Source organism: Pseudophryne corroboree, chromosome 2 (genome assembly GCF_028390025.1).
Source record: "Pseudophryne corroboree isolate aPseCor3 chromosome 2, aPseCor3.hap2, whole genome shotgun sequence".
Taxonomy (NCBI): Eukaryota; Metazoa; Chordata; class Amphibia; order Anura; family Myobatrachidae; genus Pseudophryne; species Pseudophryne corroboree.
In genome coordinates, this window is record NC_086445.1 from 436,291,009 (window position 1) to 436,306,217 (window position 15,209).

At 43.9% G+C, this 15,209-nt stretch overlaps 1 protein-coding gene across 5 annotated transcripts in view; it reads left to right on the top strand.

The window, feature by feature from the left end:
* BBX (BBX high mobility group box domain containing) overlaps window positions 1–14,979 on the top strand; it is a 244,701-nt gene extending 229,722 nt beyond the window's left edge. For all 5 annotated transcript variants that reach the window (XM_063953620.1, XM_063953619.1, XM_063953622.1 and 2 more), the window contains 2 exons: window positions 3,616–3,805; window positions 12,688–14,979. In XM_063953620.1, the coding sequence (XP_063809690.1) occupies window positions 3,616–3,805; window positions 12,688–12,772 (275 nt within the window). In that variant the 3' untranslated portion in view covers window positions 12,773–14,979. The remainder of the gene's footprint in view (window positions 1–3,615; window positions 3,806–12,687) is intronic.
* The last annotated feature ends 230 nt before the right edge of the window (window positions 14,980–15,209 follow it).

Here is a 15,209-nt window from a genome sequence, read left to right on the forward strand (position 1 = left end):
TCCGTTCTTCCTGCACGGTTACTTGTTAAAGTACTGTTGTTTGGTTCAGCTATTGCTGTTCCTGGTTTCAAGTTTGGTTAGCGTGGCTGTCCTCTTGTTCTGGTTGTGCTGATTCAAAATCTCACCACTTTCCTTATCTATTTCCATCTCTCGAAGTATGTCCGTCTCCTCGGGCACAGTTTCCAAGACTGAGTCTGGTAGGAGGGGCATAGAAGGAGGAGCCAGCACACGTGATCAAACTTCTATAGTACCCATGGCTCCAATTGGACCCGTCTATACCCCATGGTACTACATGGATTCCCAGTATCCCCTATGGACTACAAGAAAAGGATTTACCGATAGGTAATTAAAATCCTATTTTCTTTTATATGGGGTTAGTAACTTTGCAGCACTTATTATTTCATGATGGCGGCACAATTTATTATGTACCGTCATAGTGGCACAATTGTGAACTATAAGTTTTGCCTTCACCGAAAAATAATATGGGCACCGTTCGTAACTACATTATTTACAATTGTCTTGTACAGGTTGAGTATCCCTTATCCAAAATGCTTGGGACCAGAGGTATTTTGGATATAGGATTTTTCCGTATTTTGGAATAATTGCATACCATAATGAGAGATCATGGTGATGGGACCCAAATCTAAGCACAGAATGTATATGTTTCATATACACCTTATACACACAGCCTGAATGTCATTTTAGCCAATATTTTTTATAACTTTGTGCATTAAACAAAGTGTGTGTACATTCACACAATTCATTTATGTTTCTTATACACCTTATACACACAGCCTGAAGGTCATTTAATACAATATTTTTAATAACTTTGTGTATTAAACAAGGTTTGTGTACATTGAGCCATCAAAAAACAAAAGTTTCACTATCTCACTCTCACTCAAAAAAGTCCGTATTTCGGAATATTCCGTATTTCGGATATTTGGATATGGGATACTCAACCTGTAATAGAATATTTCATTTACCGTATATACTCGATTATAAACCGACTTTTTCAGCACGTTTTTTTGTGCTGAAAAAGCCACCTCGGCTTATAATCGAGTCAACATTAGGAGGGACATGGAGAGCGCAGCGCGCGGCTCTCCTGTGTCCCTCCTGCATCTCAGGCGGTGTGTGTGTTAAAGGAAGTGCACGAACTGGCACTTCCTTTAACACACGCCGGAGACGCAGGAGGGACACAGGAGAGCCGTGCACTGCGCTCTCCGTGTCCCTCCATCAGAAGACAGCGCGGGAGCGACGGAGGGTAAGTATCTAGCACTGTGGGGCACATCTGGCACTGTGGGGCATATCTGGCATATCTAGCACTGTGGGGCATATCTGGCACTGTGGGGCATATCTAGCACATCTGGCACTGTGGGGCATATCTAGCACATCTGGCACTGTGGGGCATATCTGGCACTGTGGGGCATATCTGGCACTGTGGGGCATATCTGGCCCTGTGGGGCATATCAGGCACATCTGGCACTGTGGGGCATATCTGGCCCTGTGGGGCATATCTGGCACATCTGACACTGTGGGGCATATCTGGCACTGTGGGGGCATATCTGGCAGTATGAGGGCATATCTGGCACTGAGGGCTGTGTACGGCTAGAGCTGCATTTCCCACCCTAGGCTTATACTCGAGTCAATACGTTTTCCCAGGTTTTTGGGGTAAAATTAGGTGCCTCGGCTTATATTCGGGTCGACTTATACTCTAGTATATACGGTATATTGACCCCTTATTAAAATAATACATTTTTATTGACTTGTAATAAAATATTGCACTGTTATGGGACTCCTCTGCCGCATCCCGCTGCGTGGTCTGCTCTTCTGTCCCACTCCCCACCCAGCTTTAAGTATGCTTAATTACCATCTGGTGGGACCTCCTCTACAGTTAGGGTCTGTCCCATCTCCCTGTTAGTAGGAACCCAGCTTCCGCTGCGCAAACATGTTGGCGACAGGAGAGACCTTTAGAGAATTGTTACATTGATACATTTATATTGCACTTGTGAAAATAAGGTAATGCCTTTATATTGCTCACATATTAAAATAATGTTTATTACCCTGTTATAAAACAATACATTTATAGTACCCTAGTACAAAAAAAGGTAATACATTTATATTGCCCCTATTATTAAATAATACATTAATATTCTCTGCTTGTTAAATTAGTGCATATACTGTAGGGGGTATTTATCAAAGTTCAGAGAGAGATATAATTGTGTGAGAAAAAGTGCTAGCCAAACAGCTTCTACATTAAATTTTACAGGCTGTGTTTGAAAAATGACAGGAAAGGATTGGTTGGTACTTTATCTCTCACACTTTCATCTCTTTACAAGCTTTTGATAAATACCCCCCATAGTCTGCTTCAAAAAAATATAATTGCCAAATTAGAAACATAGAATTTGACGGCAGATAAGAACCACTTGGCCCATCTAGTCTGCCCCTTTTTTATTTTATTCTTTAGGTAATCTCAACCCTTTTTTAACCTTAATTCTTTGTAAGGATATTCATATGCCTGTCCCAAGCATGTTTAAATTGCACTACAGTCTTAGCCTCTACCACCTCTGATGGGAGGCTATTTCACTTATCCACTACCCTTTCTGTGAAGTAATTTTTCCTTAAATTTCACCTGAACCTGCCTCCCTCCAGTTTCAGTGTATGTCCTCGAGTTCTAATACTTCTCTTCCTTTGAAGAATGTTTCCCTCCTGAACTTTGTTAATACCTTTGGTATATTTGAAAGTTTATATCATGTCCCCCCTTTCCCTTCTCTCCTCCATATTATACATGTTAAGATCTTTTAGCCTTTCCGGGTAAGTTTTGTGATGTAGGCCATGCATCATTTTAGTTGCCCTTCTTTGTACACTCTCTAATGTATTTATATCCTTCTTGAGATGGTCTCCAGAACTGGACACAGTATTAATAAGTGAATCTTTATGTTCTGGAACTGCATGTTCTCTTTCCTGTGACAACAGTTTGGAACTATGCAGACTGGAAACTCAAGTCCCAAAACACAGTGTATTTGGCCGGTTTGCTCTGTAAACTAAATTACAAATCCCAGGTCGCAATGGCCCCTAGATTTTGCTTCCTGGCTACCAGATTATGCTGTGAGGGAGGAAGCTGATCCTTGTGAGCCCCAGCAGAGATTTGCCTTATAGCAGCAGCCATTTCATGCACGGGAGTACTTGTGCTGAATGTCCATCCCGGACTGTGCTGAATGTTGTGCCAGTCCGTCCCAGCCTCCGCTATCTGCTGTCTCCAAACTCTGGCTAAAAAAGAGCTTTCCAATAAGAGGGTCTCTGCATGGCTGGGGATCGCAGCTTCAGCGGGCGTAGTGATGTGGCCTCAGGATGGAGGGGATTGTTTGCCCGGGGGAATACACCAGACGGCTGCTTTGCCTGGGAGTACTCCCTTAGTTGTGTGGTCGTGGGGGGTTTTTTGCTTGGGAGGAGGGGGGAAGCTTCTCAGTAATTTAGCTGCGCTTGTGGGGGGTCAGGTTTTTTTTTGGGGTGGGCAGTGGTCTGGCTCCTCCACTTTCATCCTGGCTCCTACAGTTTAGAAAAATTTGTCAAGCTCTTTAGTACATTTTTGCATTTATATGCTTATTTTCTTTACAGATGGAAACATTCCCCCAGATAGTTACCAAAATAGCTGCAGTATGGAAGGCACTTGCAGAGCAGAATTAACAATCTCTAGAGAAACTGGCAATGAACAGAATTGCAGTATTACTCAAGACATGCCGGCTGTGTCTGCTTTCTTTAGCCTGGCTGCTCTGGCCGAGGTAGCAGCAATGGAAAATGTTCACAGGTAAGACATGTCAGTTTTTTCTCTTTGATGCTTTTCCTGAAAAATTACAGATTACTATACCATCGCTAAATGTGTGAGTAGTTCTAGAATGTTAACTTGCTCTTTTTATTAGTGCTTCCTCTAAATCGTGGTGTCTCAACTCCTGAAACATGTACCCTTTTATCAGCCAGATACAGAGAGTACTACTATGTGTTAAACCAGATAGCTACTCCAGGCCAAACCCCATTAATAGAAAAAGGCGGAAGGGTCAGCAGCAGCCGTGTAGTTTATCTGGCCCAGCATGGCATGAAATAAATGGATGTGAGCCAATATGTGATTCATTTTCATCCAATGACTGCTGCTGAGCTTCCTAGATAATTGTATTAAATCATGTGTGAGTTATAATAAATAAATAAATATATATATATATATATATATATATATATATATATATATATATTCTCTAACGTCCTAGTGGATGCTGGGGACTCCGTCAGGACCATGGGGATTAGCGGCTCCGCAGGAGACAGGGCACAAAAATAAAGCTTTAGGATCAGGTGGTGTGCACTGGCTCCTCCCCCTATGACCCTCCTCCAAGCCTCAGTTAGGTTTTTGTGCCCGTCCGAGCAGGGTGCAATCTAGGTGGCTCTCCTAAAGAGCTGCTTAGAAAAAGTTTTTAGGTTTTTTATTTTCAGTGAGTCCTGCTGGCAACAGGCTCACTGCATCGAGGGACTTAGGGGAGAGAAGTGAACTCACCTGCGTGCAGGATGGATTGGCTTCTTAGGCTACTGGACACCATTAGCTCCAGAGGGAGTCGGAACACAGGTCTCACCCTGGGGTTCGTCCCGGAGCCGCGCCGCCGACCCCCCTTGCAGATGCCGAAGATGGAAGAGGTCCAGAAGCAGGCGGCAGAAGACTCTTCAGTCTTCCTGAGGTAGCGCACAGCACTGCAGCTGTGCGCCATTGTTGTCAGCACACTTCACACAGCGGTCACGGAGGGTGCAGAGCGTTGGGGGGGCGCCCTGGGCAGCAATATATAATACCTTTTTATGGCTAAAAATACATCACATATAGCCCTTTGAGGCTATATGGATGTATTTAACCCCTGCCAGATCTCACAGATTCCGGAGAAGAGCCCGCCGAAATAGGGGGCGGGGCTTATTCTCCTCAGCACACAGCGCCATTTTCCTGCTCAGCTCCGCTGTGAGGAAGGCTCCCAGGACTCTCCCCTGCACTGCACTACAGAAACAGGGTAAAACAGAGAGGGGGGGCACTTTTTTTGGCGATATTAATATATTTAAGCTGCTATAAGGATACAACACTTATATAGGGTTGTTCCCATATATATTATAGCGCTTGGGTGTGTGCTGGCAAACTCTCCCTCTGTCTCCCCAAAGGGCTAGTGGGGTCCTGTCTTCAATAGAGCATTCCCTGTGTGTCTGCTGTGTGTCGGTACATGTGTCGACATGTATGAGGACGATGTTGGTGTGGAGGCGGAGCAATTGCCGGTAATGGTGATGTCACCCCCTAGGGAGTCGACACCGGAATGGATGGCTTTGTTTATGGAATTATGTGATAATGTCAGCACATTACAAAAATCAGTTGACGACATGAGACGGCCGTCAAACCAGTTGGTACCTGCCCAGGCGTCTCAGACACCGTCAGGGGCTGTAAAACGCCCTTTACCTCAGTCGGTCGATACAGACCCAGACACGGACACTGAATCTAGTGTCGACGGTGAAGAAACAAACGTATTTTCCAGTAGGGCCACACGTTATATGATCACGGCAATGAAGGAGACTTTGCATATCTCTGATACTACAAGTACCACAAAAAGGGGTATTATGTGGGGGGTGAAAAAACTACCTGTAGTTTTTCCTGAATCAGAGGAATTGAATGATGTATGTGATGAAGCGTGGGTTAACCCAGATAGAAAAGGGCTAATTTCTAAAAAGTTATTGGCATTATACCCTTTCCCGCCAGAGGTTAGGGCGCGCTGGGAAACACCCCCTAAGGTGGATAAGGCGCTCACACGCTTATCAAAACAAGTGGCGTTACCGTCTCCTGATACGGCCGCCCTCAAGGATCCAGCTGATAGGAGGCTGGAAACTACTCTAAAAAGTATATACACACATACTGGTGTTATACTGCGACCAGCCATCGCCTCAGCCTGGATGTGCAGTGCTGGAGTGGTCTGGTCGGATTCCCTGACTGAAAATATTGATACCCTGGATAGGGACAGTATTTTACAGACTTTAGAGCAATTAAAGGATGCTTTTCTTTATATGCGAGATGCTCAGAGGGATATTTGCACTCTGGCATCGAGAGTAAGTGCGATGTCCATATCTGCCAGAAGAAGTTTATGGACACGACAGTGGTCAGGTGATGCGGATTCCAAACGGCATATGGAAGTATTGCCGTATAAAGGGGAGGAATTATTTGGCGTCGGTCTATCGGATTTGGTGGCCACGGCAACTGCCGGGAAATCCACCTTTTTACCTCAGACCCCCTCCCAACAGAAAAAGACACCGTCTTTTCAACCGCAGTCCTTTCGGTCCTATAAGAACAAGCGGGCAAAAGGACAGTCATATCTGCCCCGAGGCAGAGGAAAAGGTAAGAGAGGGCAGCAAGCAGCCCCTTCCCAGGAACAGAAGCCCTCCGCGGGTTCTGCAAAGCCCTCAGCATGACGCTGGGGCTTTACAAGCGGACTCAGGAGCGGTGGGGGGTCGACTCAAGAATTTCAGCGCGCAGTGGGCTTGCTCACAGGTGGACCCCTGGATCCTGCAGGTAGTATCTCAGGGTTACAGGTTGGAATTCGAGAAGTCTCCCCCTCGCCGGTTCCTAAAGTCTGCTTTGCCAACGTCTCCCTCAGACAGGGCGACGGTATTAGAAGCCATTCACAAGCTGTTTTCTCAGCAGGTGATAGTCAAGGTACCCCTCCTACAACAGGGAAAGGGGTATTACTCCACGCTATTTGTGGTACCGAAGCCGGACGGCTCGGTAAGACCTATTCTAAATCTGAAATCTTTGAACCTGTACATACAAAAATTCAAGTTCAAGATGGAATCACTCTCTTCTGGAAGAAGGGGACTTTATGGTGTCCCTGGACATAAAAGATGCTTACCTACATGTCCCAATTTGCCCTTCACATCAAGGGTACCTCAGGTTCGTGGTGCAAAACTGTCATTATCAGTTTCAGACGCTTGGATTGTCCACGGCACCTCGGGTCTTTACCAAGGTAATGGCCGAAATGACGATTCTTCTGCGAAGAAGAGGCGTATTAATTATCCCTTACTTGGACGATCTCCTGATAAGGGCAAGGTCCAGAGAACAGCTGGAGGACGGAGTAGCACTAACCCAAGTAGTGCTGCAACAACACGGGTGGATTCTGAATTTCCCAAAATCTCAGTTGACCCCGACAACACGTCTGCTGTTCCTGGGAATGATTCTGGACACGGTTCAGAAAAAGGTGTTTCTTCCGGAGGAGAAAGCCAAGGAGTTATCCGAACTTGTCAGGAACCTCCTAAAACCAGGAAAAGTGTCTGTGCATCAATGCACAAGAGTCCTGGGAAAGATGGTGGCTTCTTACGAAGCAATCCCATTCGGCAGATTCCACGCACAAACTTTTCAGTGGGATCTGCTGGACAAATGGTCCGGATCGCATCTGCAGATGCATCAGCGGATAACCTTATCGCCACGGACAAGGGTGTCTCTTCTGTGGTGGTTGCAGAGTGCTCATCTGTTAGAAGGCCGCAGATTCGGCATACAGGACTGGGTCCTGGTGACCACGGATGCCAGTCTGAGAGGCTGGGGAGCGGTCACACAGGGAAGAAACTTCCAGGGAGTATGGTCAAGCCTGGAGATGTCTCTTCACATAAATATACTGGAGCTAAGAGCGATTTACAATGCTCTAAGCCTAGCAAAACCCCTGCTTCAGGGTCAGCCGGTGTTGATCCAGTCAGACAACATCACGGCAGTCGCCCACGTAAACAGACAGGGCGGCACAAGAAGCAGGAGAGCAATGGCAGAAGCTGCAAGGATTCTTCGCTGGGCGGAAGATCATGTGATAGCACTGTCAGCAGTGTTCATTCCGGGAGTGGACAACTGGGAAGCAGACTTCCTCAGCAGACACGATCTACACCCGGGAGAGTGGGGACTTCATCCAGAAGTCTTCCACATGATTGTGAACCGTTGGGAAAAACCAAAGGTGGATATGATGGCGTCTCGCCTCAACAAAAAACTGGACAGGTATTGCGCCAGGTCAAGAGACCCTCAGGCAATAGCTGTGGACGCTCTGGTAACACCGTGGGTGTTCCAGTCAGTGTATGTGTTTCCTCCTCTGCCTCTCATACCCAAAGTACTGAGAATCATACGGCAAAGGGGAGTAAGAACGATACTCGTGGCTCCGGATTGGCCAAGAAGAACTTGGTACCCGGAACTTCAGGAGATGCTCACGGAAAATCCGTGGCCTCTACCTCTAAGACGGGACCTGATTCAGCAGGGACCGTGTCTATTTCAAGACTTACCGCGGCTGCGTTTGACGGCGTGGCGGTTGAACGCCGAATTCTAAGGGAAAAAGGCATTCCAGAAGAGGTCATTCCTACACTGGTTAAAGCCAGGAAGGAGGTGACTGCACAACATTATCACCGCATTTGGAGAAAATATGTTGCGTGGTGTGAGGCCAGAAAGGCCCCCACGGAGGAATTTCAATTGGGTCGATTCCTACATTTCCTGCAAACAGGATTGTCTATGGGCCTCAAGTTGGGGTCCATTAAGGTTCAAATTTCGGCCCTGTCGATTTTCTTCCAGAAAGAATTGGCTTCAGTTCCTGAAGTCCAGACTTTTGTAAAAGGAGTACAGGTTGAGTATCCCATATCCAAATATTCCGAAATACGGAATATTCCGAAATACGGACTTTTTTGAATGAGAGTGAGATAGTTAAACCTTTGTTTTTTGATGGCTCAATGTCCACAAACTTTGTTTAATACACAAAGTTATTCAAAATATTGTATTAAATGACCTTCAGGCTGTGTGTATAAGGTGTATATGAAACATAAATGAATTGTGTGAATGTAGATACACTATGTTCAATGCACAAAGTTACAAAAAATATTGGCTAAAATGACCTTCAGGCTGTGTGTATAAGGTGTATATGTAACATAAATGCATTCTGTGCTTAGATTTAGGTCCCATCACCATGATATCTCATTATGGTATGCAATTATTCCAAAATATGGAAAAATCCCATATCCAAAATACCTCCGGTCCCAAGCATTTTGGATAAGGGATACTCAACCTGTACTACATATACAGCCCCCGGTTGTGCCCCCAGTGGCTCCGTGGGACCTTAATGTAGTTTTGGATTTTCTCAAATCCCATTGGTTTGAGCCACTCAAATCGGCGGATTTGAAATATCTTACATGGAAAGTAACCATGCTACTGGCTCTGGCTTCAGCCAGGAGAGTGTCAGAATTGGCGGCTTTATCGTATAAAAGCCCATATCTGATTTTCCATTCGGACAGGGCAGAACTGCGGACTCGTCATCATTTTCTGCCTAAGGTGGTGTCAGCGTTTCACCTGAACCAGCCTATTGTGGTGCCTGCGGCTACTAGCGATTTGGAGGATTCCAAGTTGCTGGACGTTGTCAGGGCATTGAAAATATATATTTCAAGGACGGCTGGAGTCAGAAAATCTGACTCGCTGTTTATACTGTATGCACCCAACAAGCTGGGTGCTCCTGCTTCTAAGCAGACGATTGCTCGTTGGATTTGTAGCACAATTCAACTTGCACATTCTGTGGCAGGCCTGCCACAGCCTAAATCTGTCAAGGCCCATTCCACAAGGAAGGTGGGCTCATCTTGGGCGGCTGCCCGAGGGGTCTCGGCATTACAACTCTGCCGAGCAGCTACGTGGTCGGGAGAGAACACGTTTGTAAAATTCTACAAATTTGATACCCTGGCTAAAGAGGACCTGGAGTTCTCTCATTCGGTGCTGCAGAGTCATCCGCACTCTCCCGCCCGTTTGGGAGCTTTGGTATAATCCCCATGGTCCTGACGGAGTCCCCAGCATCCACTAGGACGTTAGAGAAAATAAGATTTTACTTACCGATAAATCTATTTCTCGTAGTCCGTAGTGGATGCTGGGCGCCCATCCCAAGTGCGGATTGTCTGCAATACTTGTACATAGTTATTGTTATAAAAAAATCGGGTTGTTCTTGTTGTGAGCCGTCTGTTCAGAGGCTCCTACGTTGTCATACTGTTAACTGGGTTCAGATCACAAGTTGTACGGTGTGATTGGTGTGGCTGGTATGAGTCTTACCCGGGATTCAAAATCCTTCCTTATTGTGTACGCTCGTCCGGGCACAGTATCCTAACTGAGGCTTGGAGGAGGGTCATAGGGGGAGGAGCCAGTGCACACCACCTGATCCTAAAGCTTTATTTTTGTGCCCTGTCTCCTGCGGAGCCGCTAATCCCCATGGTCCTGACGGAGTCCCCAGCATCCACTACGGACTACGAGAAATAGATTTATCGGTAAGTAAAATCTTATTATATATATGTGTGTATATATATATATATATATATATATATATATATATGTTGGTGGAAGGCGGCACTCAGGAGACTTTCACAAATGTAGAAAAACGTGCTTTATTGTGCACAATAAAGCACGTTTTTCTACATTTGTGAAAGTCTCCTGAGTGCCGCCTGCCAGCTCAGGGAGGGCACCGGAGCGATTACCCTGCGGGAACGAGGAGTGCCAGACCAATTGCTGTGTTATATATATATATATATATATATATATATATATATATATATATATATATATACTGCTCAAAAAAATTAAGGGAACACTAAAATAACACATCCTAGATCTGAATGAATTAAATATTCTTATTAAATACTTTGTTCTTTACATAGTTGAATGTGCTGACAACAAAATCACACAAAAATTATCAATGGAAATCAAATTTATGAACCCATGGATGTCTGGATTTGGGGTCACCCTCAAAATTAAAGTGGAAAAACACACTACAGGCTGATCCAACTTTGATGTAATGTCCTTAAAACCAGTCAAAATGAGGCTCAGTAGTGTGTGTGGCCTCCACGTGCCTGTATGACCTCCCTACAACCCACACAAGTGGCTCAGGTAGAGCAGCTCATCCAGGATGGCACATCAATGCGAGCTGTGTCTGTCAGCATAGTGTCCAGAGCATGGAGGCGCTACCAGGAGACAGGCCAGTACATCAGGAGACGTGGAGGAGGCCGTAGGAGGGCAACAACCCAGCAGCAGGACCGCTACCTCCGCCTTTGTGCAAGGAGGAACAGGAGGAGCACTGCCAGAGCCCTGCAAAATGACCTCTAGCAAGCCACAAATGTGCATGTGTCTACTCAAACGATCAGAAACAGACTCCATGAGGGTGGTATGAGGGCCTGACGTCCACAGGTGGGGGTTGTGCTTACAGCCCAACACCGTGCAGGATGTTTGGCATTTGCCAGAGAACACCAAGATTGGCAAATTCGCCACTGGCGCCCTGTGCTCTTCACAGATGAAAGCAGGTTCTCACTGAGCACATGTGACAGAGTCTGGAGACGCAAAGGAGAACGTTCTGCTGCCTGCAACATCCTCCAGCATGACCGGTTTGGCAGTGGGTCAGTAATGGTGTGGGGTGGCATTTCTTTGGGGGGCCGCACAGCCCTCCATGTGCTCGCCAGAGGTAGCCTGACTGCCATTAGATACCGAGAGGAGATCCTCAGACCCCTTGTGAGACCATATGCTGGTGCGGTTGGCCCTGGGGTCCTCCTAATGCCAGACAATGCTAGACCTCATGTGGCTGGAGTGTGTCAGCAGTTCCTGCAAGACGAAGGCATTGATGCTATGAACTGGCCCGCCCGTTCCCCAGACCTTAATCCAGTTGAGCACATCTGGGACATCATGTCTCGCTCCATCCACCACAGACTGTCCAGGAGTTGGCGGATGCTTTAGTCCAGGTCTGGGAGGAGATCCCTCAGGAGACCATCCGCCACCTCATCAGGAGCATGCCCAGGCGGTGTAGGGAGGTCATACAGGCACGTGGAGGCCACACACACTACTGAGCCTCATTTTGACTTGTTTTAAGGACATTACATCAAAGTTGGATCAGCCTGTAGTGTGTTTTTCCACTTTAATTTTGAGTGTGACTCCAAATCCAGACCTCCGTAGGTTAATAAATTTGGTTTCCATTGATAATTTTTGTGTGATTCTGTTGTCAGCACATTCAACTATGTAAAGAACAAAGTATTTAATAAGAATATTTCATTCATTCAGAGGTAGGATGTATTATTTTAGTGTTCCCTTTATTTTTTTGAGCAGTGTATATAGATAGATAAAAGACAGACATACAGATGTGGCCACTCGCATCTTACCAGCGAATGCCCGATTTGCGATTGTGGCTAGCCATGGCATGCTGTTGCCTCTTCTCAGAAGAGCACGCACCATATAATTCTGTGGGCCGCTGGTGCATGCGCACACATGGCCACTCTATTTGCGGCAGTCGAGTCGCATTTGCTGCAAATAGGTTGTAAGCCGAACAAGGTCAGATCTGTGTACTTGTCTGCCAATCATAACCGGTCTCATTTTGGGGTTAGTGTCACATTATTCATTCACTGGACTTGTGTGTTCTCTTGCTGGCTCAGTGTAGTCACTGGTAATTTCTGCACCTCTCCTTTGCTTTGGTTATACAATTCTATTCAGTTTTTAAACCCAAAAAAAATCTTTTAATAGTAGACCTAGTAATGATGATAGTACATGTATCATAACTGTTTTTTTTGTTACATCTTCTACAGACACCATCCTGTTAAAATAAATGTGGATTTTTTTTTTTTTTTTAGTTTTTTTTATAACCAAATGATTCTTTGTTTCTCCAGGAGTCCTAGGTCCTCCCACTCAAGAGATGGCCAGAAGAAAGAAGTGCCCCAGGCAGCTGTGCTTATTTCCTGCGCTGACCAGTGAAGCTTCACTTTGACTTTTAACTCCATTTTTAAATCTAAGCCTTGAGCCTTACCTAACAAGGCAGAATAAATCCATGAAATGGGCAGACATGAGTTTCACTTGAAGCTAAAAGCTTGGGCTTTGTCCTTAGAGTTTGATTTGTTCTAGGCCTACTAATGGGAAAAGATGGTAAGATCATGTTTTCTATGATGGCTGAAATTGGGATGAAATGTGAAAGATGAAATGCCATCTGTGTCTCAGTAGAACAGATCTTCGATGCAGAGTGTGATAGTAGTTTCATATTATGGTTATTTAAAAAAAAAAAAACTGATGCACTGCACTAGTTAATAGATTTCCTTAGTAATTTTGTAATTAAGATTTACGTTTGAAAAATGGTTTATAAAATAGTTTATGGTTACATTTATATTGAGGCTAAGTTTAAAGGATGTTCCAGGAAGACTTAATCGTAGGCTCAGGTGTACCATTGTTAGGGATATTATGTGTCTCTTCCACCACGCTCATCTTCTGCACTTCCGTAGTTTTATGTAATAAACAGATTCTGCTTGATAGCCTAAGCAGCATGCCAAGTGCCATAAACGCAGGCTTTCTAAATGCCACTGACTACTTCATTTCAAATGGAATAATGGTTTAGTGCTATGTTAACAGTTTCTAATATGCATGATTTACCCACTCAGTCATAACCCTTCATAGATATTGATTAGTTCTGTTCATATGGCAACTTTTTTTTTTCTTTACATTTAAAAAGAAATAAGAACTGTTTCTGCGTTAGAGCATTGTATACCACCACAAATACACATTTAAAAATGCCCATGTTTTACCAGAAAAAATGGATTTGAAAGTGCACAGTATGTAATTGGCAGACCACTTAGTTAGACCTTTCTTTCTGATGTAAACATATCTCAGGAAGTGTTGAGGAAGTCCGAATCAAACTCCCAAGTTCTGGTATCATAGAAAATTGTATGTATATATTTAAGAATATTGCCAAATACTGTTTTATATAGGGGCACATTAAGCTAGAATTTCAGTTGAAAGCCTATATTTAGAAACGCACTAAAACTGATACGTTCTTGTTAACTCTACAATTTTCTTGCCCAGTTATTTTATTATTGTCCTTGTTTGCAGGTATGTACGATGTGGCATATTACATAGCTGCAATCCTATTCAAACAGCTAAGCTGTTGATAGAATACTGTTCTTTAGTTGACTGATGCATGTAGATCAGGGAAAGTTACTGCCCTGGTCACCCCAGGGAAACAAACATTAATTAGCTATGCACTAGCACTGCGTGTACCCACATCAAAGTGAAGAAGGGGAGCAGTATTTGTTTTTGTGCTCCTGTTGCTTTAATTCATCTTTTTTATAACTTACAACTTAGAAAGCTATTTTTAGAAGTAAAAAGTCACACAATTTGACTTTTTAGGTTGGAATATTCAGTAAAAGTCTTCTTACAACGTAAAGTATTGACATCAAGGTATTCAAATTATTTTTTTGTTTTTTTTGCTATACTGTAGTTGCAAATAATCTTTGGTCAATCTGAGCAGCTTGCACTGGTGAAAGCAAAGTTTGAGTTGACTTGCTGAAAGCAGTTGCATGTTGGCTTGATATAAGGCTGTAAATAACTGGTAGTGTCTTTCTGGTGATCCGTGGTTTTTGTATGTATAGGCAGCCAACAAGAACAGACAAATCAATTATTTGCCAAACACGAGAACTAATTCCACAAATTTTGGATGTTTCCTGTGTATATGAGATAAATGGACATTTCTGAAATCTATGTAGAAAATACATAACCCACAACATTAAAATGTTCTTATCTACACTTATGGATAAAATAATAATGAATTAATTACTTTTTCTTTTTTTTTTAAACCACTGGCTACATATGATGTAGCAAAAGCCTTTGTACAGTTAGTTCTGTCTACTAGTTTAAGTGGCGTGATGTATTGCCTTGTTATGTATACCATGATTTCAAGAATTTGAATATACATAGAATTTGGGTACTACAGCAATAAACAGCTCTGCCTTTTTATAATAATTAAAAAATTAGCTTTAAGTCAGAAAACATTACCCTTGGTATCTTGGCCTTTGAATCTGTCACTTGTTCGCTATACACCACAAGCTGAATGTTCAGGCTGTCTTGTAAAAGGCTGTTTTCGGCTCCTATGTGCTTTTAGCAGAACCTCAAAAATAAATGTTTGTAATGTTCATAAAGTGAACTGTGACGATTGAAATTTTGTAGTCACTTAGCATTTCTTAAAGATATAGAAGAAGTAATGTCACTGCTGTAAGCTGACATTTCAAGTGTTGAAGCCAAGGAATTCAGTGAAAGCAGTCAGGTTATTGTAAATTAAACCGTGTAGATACACTTACTTACAGTAGGTCTCTCTTATCTATCAGATTCCTATATTTAGACAAACTATTTAAAGTGTTGTTACTGGTTA